The following is a 14,105-nucleotide window of genomic DNA, read 5'->3' as shown; positions in this document are numbered from 1 at the left end:
CACATTGTAAGACAAATTTCCTTATGGAAAATGGGTTATTATTATTAAGTACGCTTGAACTTGGCTTGGCTTGGCTACCTAGAAGGGGGCTCGAGGTTCGACACCCGACTCGGGCAGAGTTGTGTTTACTGAGCGCCCCAACTCCTAGATACCCTCTTCCCCCCACTTGTCCACAAATGAGATTGGACTTGGACCAAAAGCGCTCTGAGCATGCTGTAAGCATGAAAGTAGCGCCATATAAAAGCTATAATAATAATTATATAATTTCATCATTCATTCTAATGAAAATCTATCGGTATCTCCTGTTCTGTGTAAATAAGTCTCTTTCTGACCCCCGTGTAAATCGAAATTTTCAGTCCAGTTAAGACTAATGAGTACCAGGCATAGTTTGGGAAGTTAAGAATCGTTTTGTCGTTAAGCGTCGCTCATAGCAACAGATACGCTTTACATCATCTGCCCCCATAGATAAGTCTGAACAAGGGGAGGCAACTTTTGTTTACGTTATTCCAAAACAGCTCGGCATCAGTTAGTAAAAAAAAAATGTTTTGTTCACACACACACACACACACACACACGTAAACACCTATTCACAACACATTCAAAGCTTCTGAAATGATAAAGTTCCTGACATGTTTCTAGTTTTTTTAAAAGATGACACCCCAGTGAACAGCATATTCGGAAGGGGGCGCTTTCAACCACCGCCCACCCCCATCCCTGCGATGATGCACCATGTAGGGTGGATGACCCTCCAGCCCGAATTACCCCCCCCTCCCCCCCTCTCCCCACTTCGTCATGATGATCCCTGATAGGTACGCCACTGTTCCCCACGATATGAAATCAGCTACATATGCAGCCCACATTTTTAAAATTTGTAGTGTGTTGGCTGCCCCTCTCTACGCCCCCCCCCCCAGCAGCCCCCCCCCCTCCTTCACCTTTCAATACATCCACCTACCAAAAGCGTCGAAGATCCATTATCGCAACTCAAGGCGCTTGCTACTCTGGAGATCGTTTAACGATAGAACGGCCTTATAGCAGTTTGCACTCAAGCAGAAGACACAAGCAGTTTGGGATTCTCTCTTTTTTTATATAAGAGGGTGGAATGGAAGAGAAAAAAAAATCCATTTTTAAACTCTACGGGATCTCCTGATCTTTCTCGGGGGCTATGGCTCCCTCCCAGAGAGTTTATGGCTGTAGGTCGCGGGGGCTATGGCTCTCTCCCAGAGATTTTATGGCTGTAGGTCGCGGGGGCTATGGCTCTCTCCCAGAGATTTTGTGGCTGTGGGTCTCGAGTTGAAGCAGATTGGAGTAAAGAAAATAGATGACGAACCCGGTTGTTTTTTGTGTTATTTTTCGTTAGCAACGAACAGAACAGCTTTAGGATGCATCATCATAATTTAAAGGACACTTAAAAATGAATGGTTTACTGTAGTCGCATTCTTGTTCGATACATTGTTTACATTTTTTTCTAAACTTTTGTGACCCATTTTTTGGATCCATGAATACTGTAGTTGTCCTTTTTTTTTTTAAGCTATAATTATTTTTAAAAGAAATACAACTAACTTTAAAGAAAGTCGCTCTTCTTCTAGACAACTTTCTTATTGTAAGATTTTCATCTATAACGGAAAATCCATTGGCGTAGCTATGGGGAGGGGAGGGGGGGGGAGAATTTCAAAAATCCTACCGGGCCCCGACTTAGGGGGTGCCCCATATGATTGCTCGAAATCGTTTTTTTTTATATTAAATATTACGCAAAATGAAGGGGCCCCCAAATGATGAAAAATTCCTAGCTACACCACTGGTAAAAACTATTAATAGCTCATTTCTTTTTGGCGTATACAGTGTTCAGAAGGAAAGAGACTTGTCTTAATATCGCGATCACGTTATTTTGTTGATGGTACTGAAGTAAAGGACAAAATTAACAATAATTTAAAAACTCCATTTTTTTTCCCACTTCACCACCTATTGTCGTTACAGCATGGAACGGATTGCCTGAATCAGACAAGAGGGCATATGGCTTGATAGAGTTTAACATTATTGCGTGTGGGACGTAATTATCTTCATTATCTTCTTCATTGAATGAACGTCTGTGATTTATAAGATAAGATCAGGAGTTGAGATTATTACTACGATACTCTTCCCAGAATGAACCATATCTTATGACTCTTTGCTCTTGGAAATTTATAGTTTCTATAGTAACGGTGTTTACTTATCGCGGCCTCGTTACAACTTCCTGGCAATTCTGAAAATATTTACTTTTTAGAAATCACGTCAGCCATAGGTTTTAGCAAAGACATGAATTTACATTGCGCGATCTGATTCTACAGAAGGTCTCTATTATATTGAATATTTTGTGTTTTGAAACTCGTGTACATAAAATCTTTGTTCTTCATTGACTTCTTCTGTACACTAGTCGCTGTATTTTGATCCATTTAGTCTAATGTATTCATTGATAACTTCCCTTGACAAATTATACATTGTCACAAGTGCTCTCCCTTTGTTTATTCGTCTCTCCCGAAGTCGAATATTCTCTATGATTTAAGCGCATAGAGCCGCATAGAGTTGTATAATTATATGCTGATGGTCGGCCTGCGGACCAGCTCTGGACAGTAATTCCCAGCGTCCACTAGCTCTGCAGACATTTTAGTAGTCTGGAGATCAGCGACGAACATTAGTAACTTAATTACATGGACTCCTGTCTGTCTGAAGGCCTGGGAACTTTAAAAAAAAAAAGGGGGGGGGGGCTATTAGAGGTTATCAGACATGTTGAGAGCACTACATAGTTATATTACAATCGCTTTGACCTTTGAAACGATTTTTTTTAAATAGTTTATTCGAGAAAGATTTTTTGAATACTAAAACAAAGCAGTGACGAGTCTGCGTGAGATAATTAATAATATAATTTCATTATTCGTTCAGGTGAAAATCTAGCGGGATCTCCTGCCCGTGTAAATGTGTATCACCTGTCCTGTGTAAATGTGTATCTTATGACCCCGTGTAAATGTGTATTACATGTCCTGTGTAAATGTGTATCTTCTGACCCAGTGTAAATGTGTATCTTCTGACCGCGTGTAAATGTGTATTACCTGTCCTGTGTAGATGCGTATATGTTGAAATGTTTAGCTCCTCACCCAGTGTCAATGTGTATCTCCTGGAATTTCCTGTGCCATAGTCAGTGGCGTAGCTAGGGTGGGGGAGGAGGGGGAGAGAATTTGAAAATCCCCCCGGGCCTCCAAGTGAGTTTTTTTTTTTTTACATTAAAAATTAAATATTACGCAAAAAATGCAGGGGCCCCCAAAGAGGTCAAGCCCCCCGGGCCCCAAACGATGGAAAATCCCTAACTACGCCCCTGGCCATAGTATAACACTCCAAATATATATGTTCTAGCTTTGTCATTAAAACATCAGCGAATATTACGTTTTTCTCTCTGTATAGAGGTAGCACCGGATGTAATATGAATGTCAAGGACACGGTGAACTGTGAAGGCCAATGTATCATGAAAATAGTTTTTTCCCCTTTCTACATTTTAAAATGTGTAGTTTTTACTTTGCAATTCTGACGAATTAAAAAAAAAAGTGTTTTTTTAGCTTTTAGCATTAATGCTTTCGACAAAGAGAAGTGGCTTGGTAAGGACCAAAGGCTTCCACTGGCATGTGTTGTGTTTTAGCTGTTGGGTTGAAGCGATGGGCTTAAAAGATGGAGAGAAAATGAATGTTTTGTTCATCGTGTTTCGACTGAGTGACTTATCCTCGGGTTGATCAAGTGCGGGTCTCCTGTGTTCACTTTAGCGACTCGGTGTAACGGGGAGGATCCGATGAAGCCCTTTTAACTTTTGAGTCAAGGACCCGGTGTCGCATTGTCTCCCTGTGCGTGGCCCCCGTGCGTGCACGCTCTCTGTTTTAATGTGCGAAAATAAGTGTTACTTTGGGGTCACGTGGTACACCTAAATTCATTTCAGTCAAATGTCTTTTAGAGATTCGCGTGCTCTTAATGTTTCAATGAGCTTCACACCAGGATGTTAAAGTCTTTCTGATAGAGTACCGTATGGAATGCTCTTCGGATGGTCTCCGAGAGTCCCGAGTCTGAGAATTTTACGCCATGATTATGTAAGAAAAAATTTTCGCTTGCACATTCTAATCTTCGTGTTCCGAATAACGTTTAAGATTTTTTAAAAATTGGTTAATTTTTTAAATGTATTCATGTAATGTCATTGGGGGATGCGGTGGCCGAGTGGTTAAAAGCGCTTTGCTTCCGAATTTGGTATCCTGGGCTCGCATCTCGGCGAAGACTGTGATTTTGAATTTCGAGATTCTTAGTGCCTCCCTGAGTTCACCCAACTCTAATGGGTGCCCGAATTTTAGTTGGGGAAAGTAAATGCGGTTGGTCATTGTGCTGGCCACATGACACCCTGCTCGTTAACCGTTTTCCAAAGAAACAGATGACCTTAAGATTAGATAAGATAATTTTATTGATCCAATCAAATGTAAATTCAGTTTGACTACAATTGACAACCTCAGCGTAACTACTTTACAAAAACAATATGGATGAAAAATTCGAACAACATTCATTCACGAAACACATACACACTCACAACCAGCGCTTTATGAATTAGACTTCTATGTACTTCTCGATGACGACAGCTGATCTTGTAACACTCTGACCGAAAGTGGGATAAAGGAGTTTTTAAATCTTTCATCTTCCTAGATCGCTAAGGTCTGAAAAGGGGAACTTTACCTTTTTCAAATGTGTTGTCATTGACAGTAAATAATTGTGCAAAATTTCAACTTGATCCGAGAATAGAAAGTGGTCAAAATAGGGTATAAAAGATTTTGAACAGTCAGACATACGACATAGTGAGTTGATAGAAGCCCGGTAATTAAAAATATTACATAAAAAACTAACCTGGGATACGCATATAGATAAGAAGTTTTTTTTTTTTTTTTTTTTATCGAAGCGAACAAGGGAGTTTATTAAAAGAAAGTTTTACAAATCTAAAATAAAAACCATAATGCTTAGACCAATACTGGAATATTTATCATTGAAATTAGACCGAACTCTACAGAGAAGATGTTTTATCAGATATTCGCAGCAAAAATAAGAGTTATCTACAATTAGTAAAACTCTAGTTTGGAAAATAAAATAAAACACTAAACCATAAAAAAAAAAAACATCTCTCATACAAAGCAGAACATTAGGGCAACAAAAGTTTGCTCACTATGCAGAGATACAATTTTGCTTTCGAAATTGCTTTTGGGCATAAAACGAGTTTCCTGATTTAAATGAGAACAACTCAAGACTTGTAGAGTTTAAATCTGTAATTAACACGACCAAACTTAACACATGGATAGGCATGAGAAAAACCCTCTAATTATTCGTTTTTGATAAATATTTATACCTTACATTATTCAACAACCTTTTTTTTTTTTTTGTTCTCTTTTCCAGGCCCGAACTCTGCCCAGAGACGTCGTGGGCGACAGACCTACAGCCGCTACCAGACCCTAGAGCTGGAGAAAGAGTTTCAGTTCAATCACTACCTGACCCGCAAGCGTCGCATAGAAATAGCGCACTCGCTGTGTCTGACGGAGCGGCAGATCAAGATCTGGTTCCAGAACCGTCGGATGAAGCTGAAGAAAGAGAAGCTGGCCATCCAGGAGCTCAACAGTAATTGCAAAACTGAGTTCAAGGACGAGGATGACCTCAGCGATGATGGCGATTGCAGGTGAAAGATCACTTGCTCCGATCAAGGTTAATCGATCCCAGAGATCGGCTTTACTGTAATAGTGTATGTAGCGACGTCATTCGGTCGGTTGTGCTCTGTGCGGATCGATGAAACGACTTTGCAAAGATGACCACACTTGCTTGTTGTGGTCGGTACGGGTCGATGAAACGACTTTGAAAAGATGACCACACTAGCATGTTTTGGTCCATACAGATTGGTAAAAGGACAGCACAGACGGCCACACGTGTACTGTATGGAGCATCTCACATTTTAAGTAACTGACCACACAAGTGACCACACACGTGACCAACCTTAAAGCGTCAGCTAAAAAAAAAAGTATACCATCGACAAATACTATGTCATTGGCAAAGTCAAACAATGAGACTTCGACATGAAGGAAATGAACGCTTTAATCCCTCGCGTAAGTGTGTAGTAATAAAGGCTTCGATATACAGTATAGACATTCAGTCTCAAGATTTACAGAAATGTATTATCAAATTAGTTACAGTAACCGCTTGGTGATTGTTTCCACCAACGTAGTCAACGAGAAAACGGCCCAAGTTAAAGGACGTAACATTCTAGCTTTAACGCTGGCTTTTGTTTACCTAGCGCTTTTGTTTTCATTACAATCAGAAACGTAATTGATTGTGTGGGTAGTCACTTCTCTTCAAGAAGTTAGTCACTTCTTCCGCAAAGAATTGTCTCGCTGTTGTATCACTATGGAAACGGAGTCATTTAATCTATGAATATAAATATCAACTTTTGCTGTGACCTGGATGTAGCTGTATCTTGTGTGTGTTACGTAATGAGTGCCAGGTATCCACCAACTGCCAGTTGATCTACATTTCAATGTCATGCTTAGGACAACTCAGTGTGTGTTTTTGTTCCTTCTCATCCACTTGTCGTGTCAATGCAAATGGACCGCCACCAAGTCTGAAACTGTAAATAGACACCATTTCGACAAATGCTTTTCTTGGCTTCTACTGGAACCATGGATATGTATACGTGCGTGTTTACGTTCCGAGAATTCACTGCACTTATTCATAATCTTATCACCTGGCATTTGTTGAACAATTGCAGCCACACCTTCTATCTGCATTCAACAAACCACAACTTACAAAAGAACGACGTACCTTTAAATGTTTTACATGTTTCAAATGTTCCTTCCGATTTGAAAAAAAATTAGGATACATTGTGGCAACGATAAACATTCTCAAATAAAACTATCTTCGTTGTCCTTGTATCTGAGCTGACATGATAAGGATGTAATTGTGTAATTAAAATATTACACAAACTGTACAATGTAATCATATTCAATAGATCATGAAGATATTGATTGTATAGCATTTGCCCGATGACAAGATGAAATATTTATAGAAATCTTTTTCAATCATTCTTTAACCCAAACATTTGATTTGTTGACTAGTATTTAGAATATCCTTAGAGAAAGAAATAAAGGATAATTAACTTCACTCAACATTAAAATAGCTTAAGCCTAATTTAGCAGTCAAATGACTTAACTTTATTTAACCGTCAAATTTAACTTTATTTAACAGTCAAATGACTTAGCTTTACTTAGCAGTCAAATGACTTAACTATATTTAGCTGTCAAATGTTTAATCTTTATTTTGCAGTCAAATGACTTAACTTTACTTAGCAGTCAAATTACTTAACTTTGCTTAGCAGTCAAATGACTTAGCTTTACTTAGCAGTCAAATGACTTAACTTTATTAGGCAGTATAATGGCTTAACTACTTTTAGCGGTCCAACTAGCCGTATAATATTTCATGATTCAAATTCAAGGAGAATAAATGTAACAATTTTGGAGAGTGTCCTCAATGTCCCAGTGATAAATAGATGATTGTATTGTTTGATTAATGTATATTTGTGAGCCAATAGTATTTCTGTTCATATCAAATCTAGATATAACAATTACTTATCCTGATCAATTATTATTGATCTACTCTACCTCCCATAGTTGATTGCTCGCTTTAAACTATTTTAGATATTTTTTAAAGCCATTTTAGACAATTTTAAAACTATATTCAGTCATTGTTTTAATTAAAACAAAAGTAACAAATCAAATATTTTGATAACAGAGTAAAATATTTGTCAACTTTTTTTCCTGAATGTGTGACTATTGAAGAAGCAAAAAATGTGTTCATATTTGATAGAAATTGAACTTTCCAGAAACGTCTGATTCTTCGATTCTGCCCTAAAATATGTAAAATTGATTACATTCTAGTTTCTTAAAGTTTGTTTTTCATCTTGAACATCCAAATAAGTTAAACTCTGGACTAAAATGAACATCCAAATAAGTTAAACTCTGGACTAAAATGAACATCCAAATAAGTTAAACTCTGGACTAAAATAATAATTTTTTAATCAAATACATTAAAGTCAAGTTCCCCATCAGACCGTACGATCTATAGGGCAAATGATGTCAAGTTCCCCATTCAGACCGTACGATCTATAGGGCTAATGATGTCAAGTTCCCCATTCAGACCGTACGATCTATAGGGCAAATGATGTCAAGTTCCCCATTCAGACCGTACGATCTATAGGGCAAATGATGTCAAGTTCCCCATCAGACCGTACGATTTATAGGGCAAATGATGTCAAGTTCCCCATCAGACCGTACGATCTATAGGGCAGATGATGTCAAGTTCCCCATCAGACCGTACGATCTATAGGGCAAATGATGTCAAGTTCCCCATCAGACCGTACGATCTATAGGGCAGATGATGTCAAGTTCCCCATCAGACCGTACGATCTATAGGGCAGATGATGTAAAGGTCATTTGTTTTGTGGCCCACGGTGACGATGGTGTCATGTGGCCAACACAACGACCAACCGCCTTTTCTTTTCCCCAACTAAATACATTAGAGGACTCAGAGGCGCCCTGAAGACCCCGAATTTAAAAAAAATTAAAAAACGAGGATTCGAACTCGGGACCCGTCGGTTCGGAATCATTAACCACCTTATATCAGTCTTCACATTTCAATTTGAGGCATTTTTTTTGTGCTTTTCCTGATAAAGACTAAATGTAACTAGAGAACGTGAGTTTTGTTCAGAATGTATTTAGTTATTTACAACTTTAACTATTATATATACATAACTGTAACGGAAGTATTTTTATTGACAAGTCTCTTGGAGATAACTCTGTTTAAGTGTATGGTATGTACCAAAATATAAATTTTATGATATATTTATATATATATATATAAGAATATTTGTATTATGTAAATGTATGTTAATTTATATATAAGTTTTAACCTATCGTGAACCTTTATTTGCCAAAATTAAAATGTGTATTAAACATGCGAGAATATTTTGTTTGTATATGTATATTATTTATGCCAACTCTAAATATACTTTTTTTTTTTTTACAAATATTATTTACTGTTCGATAATTAGGTTCTTATCTTATAAATGTTAGTAGACATTTTTTGTTACGTCGTTTTGTTTCACTTTGATGTCATGTAATATTTGACCACCACCTGACCATGCCCACTTGACCATCACCTTGCTGCTGTATGAGTGATGCTGTAATCATCTTTTTTTTTTTTTGAAGTAACGTCTGTATTATATAAGATAAGATAAGAAGTAACGTCTGCATTATATAAGATAAGAGTGACCACTGAATAGATTTGCTGTGATGTGGTATACATTTAGTGTATGGTTACCCATGCTTCTGTCTTTGATATCGATACTACACAATACCACAGCCTAGCACATATCCACTCCCAGGAGGCATGTTACGTGAATTGTACTCGTAAATCTTAATCTAAATTTGTAAAGCCATTTTAAAACAAAAATATTTCTGTTTTATACCTTTGTAGACTGCATCGATTTATTGCAAGAGGATATCTGCAGCGTCTATAAAGATCTAATCTGGTTTCCGTAACAATTTTCGCTGAATATGTACAGAGCAGCTTGCCAGACAGGACAGTACCACCTTAATATTAATATAGGAGGAATGAGAGAGCCCCGTATATATGAACACACATGACTGTACAATGTACATAGGAACAGGAAGTTACGTGTGTATAAGATAAAAATAGACATACACACTGATCCAATCAGCTATAAATTTGACAGTGCAATGTTGTTTTCTTGTTTGTATAGTCATTGACACCCCGCCCCCCCCCCCCCCACTACTCACAAACTTACATTTTATTGACATAAAACTTACATTTTTTGTGAAGGCTGTATACTTCTAAATATAACGCCAGTACATTTCTGATATGCAGAATTGTAAGATAGTTTTTAAAGGTCCTTATTTGCCAATCTTGGGGGGGAAAAAAAGTATTTTCCATATAGATCGAGTGAAAGGGATGGACCAATGCACAAATAATCCAACTATACTATGTATATTTCGATGTATTAGCTCAATTGTACTAATTTTTTTCCATGCTATCTTTTTATTTCCCTTGAGCTGACAATATTTTCTTTTTCAATGCTAAAACAAACGAATTTTCATTAGGACTTAGAGTAAACTATTCTCTGCCATGTCTGTAGTGACCACTACATTAAAAGATCCAACTTAAATGTACATTTATTCAAAAATGTAAAACAAAGTAGGTCAACGAGTGGTCTCTCTCTAGTTGGAGTACGTGTCATGTCTTGATACTTGCTTACTAGTGAGCTAGTGATTTCTTTCAGATTTTCAAAGTATTGAATTCAGAGTTAATATTCTAAGACTTTGTCCGCATTCGGAACTTTGTTGTCCTTACATGGACTAATATTTTGTCCATATTGTTGTAACTCTTGGGTAGGCACTCAACGTAACAGCAGGCAACACAACACAGTGTAACAGGAAATAAAGACAGGTGTTTATTCACTAGGACAAACACATAGCATCCTTCAGCTTCCTCAGAGTCTTTCTACTAATTTACCAGTCCTTTAGACAGCAACCCGAATGTGGACCAACGACAGCCTTCCCCGCTTCGCTCCTTCAGGCAGCACCAAAAGCTGGCTTCTTAGTTTCCAAACATTCAGACTCTTCGCAATCCCTGATGCACTGTTCTTCTCTCCATTCTAGTCTCTTCCTGTTTACGTTCACTAGTGCGCTCGTGCGCACCTCAAGCACTGGTGCAAGGCAGGGTTACAACAATATTTAAAAACAAATAATTTAAGCAGTTCTCTACCAGTACAATAGTTCTAGAGTTATTGAGTTTCCAATTTTTTGTTAGAGGCTGGCAGGTTTTTATCGTAAGCTTCTTACAGCTCAATCTGCGATCTTTACAATCTGATTACGTCATATCGGTGGGTTGCGATAGAAACCTAGAAGCGGACAGGAGTTGATAGCAAAAAATGTCTCAAATATTATTTCAGGGCAAGTTTCTATAGGAGTTGATAGCAAAAAATGTCTCAAATATTATTTCAGGGCAAATTTCTATAGGAGTTGATAGCAAAAAATGTCTCAAATATTATTTCAGGGCAAGTTTCTATAGGAGTTGATAGCAAAAAATGTCTCAAATATTATTTCAGGGCAAGTTTCTATAGGAGTTCATAGTGGAAAATGTCTCATATTATTTCAGGCGAGTCTCTATTGTTTCTCCTCGATAAAATGAGATTTTCGTAATTTGTATACAACTCTAGTAGCAGTTCTTTTCTTCTTGGCTTCATGTGTAGACTTTTAAAATCGCAGAAGTCAGGTTTGACCTGATTTGACATCTTTATGTTAACATCCTACTGTGTAGTCTTGGCTTCGTCACAGCTTGTTCTATACACATTACTTTGCCCTGCTTATCCACCCTTGAGTCGACCTTTTCGGTACGCCTACAATCAAAGTATCATTAGTAACTAAACACATTTCACCCACACCACTACAATCTACTATTTCGCTTCAATCATTGTGTAATTCATTCAGAATCTCGACGTGTGGGTGGGGACTGGTTCGGTCTTTCACTTCTGTGCCGACCTTCTTGCCCAATCAGTTTCCGCTTTGTAGTTCTTGTGTTATCTCGCCCTAGAGTTGGGTTGGTGGCTTAATCCCTTTAGCCGCTTGGCAACAGATGTCCACCGCTTTGCGTCAAAGCCTCGTTCCAGGTGTTGATCGAGTTTAAGTAGAAAAAGTCAGTTAGCTTGGAGTGGGCGCTCTTCAGAAATGTAGTTGGTCTAATATATATTTTTTTTAAAATAATAGTAGGCCTAAGTCTGATATATATATATATATATATATATATATATATATATATATATATATATATATATATATATATATATATATATATATATAGCTTAAGTCATGGGTTAATTGTATGGATTAATTTTTCGATAAAGTTCCTTAACTTTGTTTGAATCTTTTTGTGTTATAATGTCTTAATAGTAAAAGTTTTGTTTTGCTTGCATCTAAAATGATTACCGTTAAATACATAAGCCATTTATACAATTTACCAAATTTGTATTTTATAATAGAGAAATTGTGCACTTAACCAGTCTTCGCAGTAGAAAAAAAAATCTGAATTCATACAATCGTATTCTTGACAGAAAATGTATGTTCTTATTATGTGTGTAATCCATAGACATAAATAAATATAGACTGGCCGAAGGAAGTAACGTCATGTAACTTGAAAACATGTATATCTATTGTATTCGGATTTCCGAATTATGAAAAAATTGCATGATCTTCATTTTTAGAGATTAAACAAAACTACACTGCCTCCTTATTTACAATATATATATAGACTCTAGGTGTGTGGCTGAAATAGATATGAATACTTAACTTGTATACTGCTCATAAATGCTGTATAATAAAGTACAAAAAAATGGAGAGTCACACATTTTTGTTTCATAAAACTCTTTAATCGGCCAGTCTCTATTTATTTATGTCTATGGTGTAATCCTTATGTCCAGTGTTTCCCATTATGAATATAAAAGTACACATGATGTGTGTGTGTGCGTAAGTGTGCGTGTCTTTGTCGAGGCGTGTGTGATAGATCTGACATTGAAGAATTACGTATCTGTGCGTGTGTGCGTATGAGCTAATGTGACATCTGTCTGTGTGGTCCAGTCCAGACAGACAGCAGACGAGAACGATAAACCTTATGAAACGAGAATAGAGCCCAAATTTGTCCCACATGTAACCCCCCCCCCCCCCAAAACTTGCAACTTTTTTTTTTTTTGATGTACATGTACAGAGATATTTGATGTACACTTGAAAGCTGGATTGATGCTTCTAAGTTATTATTCGAAGGCCGCGCTCTAGGCCTGGCAAGTTCAGTTGTTATTTCTTTGTTTATTAATCATTATGTTGGTATCAGCGTATGAGTGATCTTTTATTTCAGAAAATTGTCGATGTTGATATTTAAAAAAACAAAAAAAAGAACATTCATTTGAAAAGTGCCAAAATCTTGAGTTATTTTTTTTATTTAAATTTATTTTTCGTTGTCTTGTTCATCAAAAATATTGAGTGGCTGTTAAGCCGATGTGCCGAAAGTCCAAAAATATATCCACCCATCCCAGTTTCGCGACAGCCCATGGAGGACTCTGGCCTGCTTCAACACATAACTTCTTTTCAGATCTCTCTTGGGCCTTTCGTCTCCACGCCCGAACCACAAGCTGTTTTACATCTGGAAAATCCATAAGTAACTTTTCATTAGATGCTTATCTAGACTTGTAATAGGGTGTGGTGGTTGAGGGTTAAATCGCTTGGCTTCCGAACCGAAGGGTCTCGGGTTCAAATCCAGTTGAAGACGGGGATTTTTTTTTTTTTTATCAATTTCGTGATTTTTTGGGCACCGGAAATTGAAGGCGGTTGGTCACATGACACCTAACAGTGGACAAAGAAGCAGACGGCCTTCACATCAACTGCCACATAGATCGCAAGGACGGAAAAAGTGTGTGTTGGGGGGGGGGGATTAATTGATAAGGCAAATTTCTGAGACTAAACCTATTGCTTCAGTGATTCTTAAACTTTTACTTTTTACGCACCCCCTAACACTCGTCATCCCCAATCCCCTATGCGAAGTCGATCTGATTGAGCGATGCAAGTTTCCCCCAAAAGGAGTCCGCTTTCTCCCATTCTTTCTTAGATGCTGAAATGCATTCTCCTGGCGTCAATTTAAAAAAGAAAGAAAGCGTAAGTCGATGTAAGGGGACGTCACTTGCCAATTGTGAAAAACAATCAAAGCCACATGTTTTGTGAGTGCATTGCTGTTTGGTTTTATTAGCATAAATTTATCTTGGTCTTAAGCAGCAAGTCTCTTTCGATCGAGCAGGAGAACAGACACAAACTAGAGCAGTGAGATTTATAACAAACGAATGTTCACATTTGACTAGAGTAACACCTTTAGTAAAATCACTAAATTTAGAAAGCCTTCAGGACAGAAGACTAACAGTAAAGTAGCAATTATACTTACAACATAAAACCATAATCTTCAAA

At 37.5% G+C, this 14,105-nt stretch overlaps 1 protein-coding gene across 1 annotated transcript in view; it reads left to right on the top strand.

The window, feature by feature from the left end:
* LOC106079843 (homeobox protein LOX2-like) overlaps window positions 1–12,825 on the top strand; it is a 64,096-nt gene extending 51,271 nt beyond the window's left edge. Inside the window, exon 2 of the mRNA XM_056045698.1 lies at window positions 5,440–12,825. Within this exon, the coding sequence (XP_055901673.1) occupies window positions 5,440–5,720 (281 nt within the window). The 3' untranslated portion in view covers window positions 5,721–12,825. The remainder of the gene's footprint in view (window positions 1–5,439) is intronic.
* The last annotated feature ends 1,280 nt before the right edge of the window (window positions 12,826–14,105 follow it).

This window comes from Biomphalaria glabrata, chromosome 11, assembly GCF_947242115.1.
Source record: "Biomphalaria glabrata chromosome 11, xgBioGlab47.1, whole genome shotgun sequence".
Lineage (NCBI taxonomy): Eukaryota > Metazoa > Mollusca > Gastropoda > Planorbidae > Biomphalaria > Biomphalaria glabrata.
This window is presented reverse-complemented; position numbering and strand designations above follow the sequence as displayed.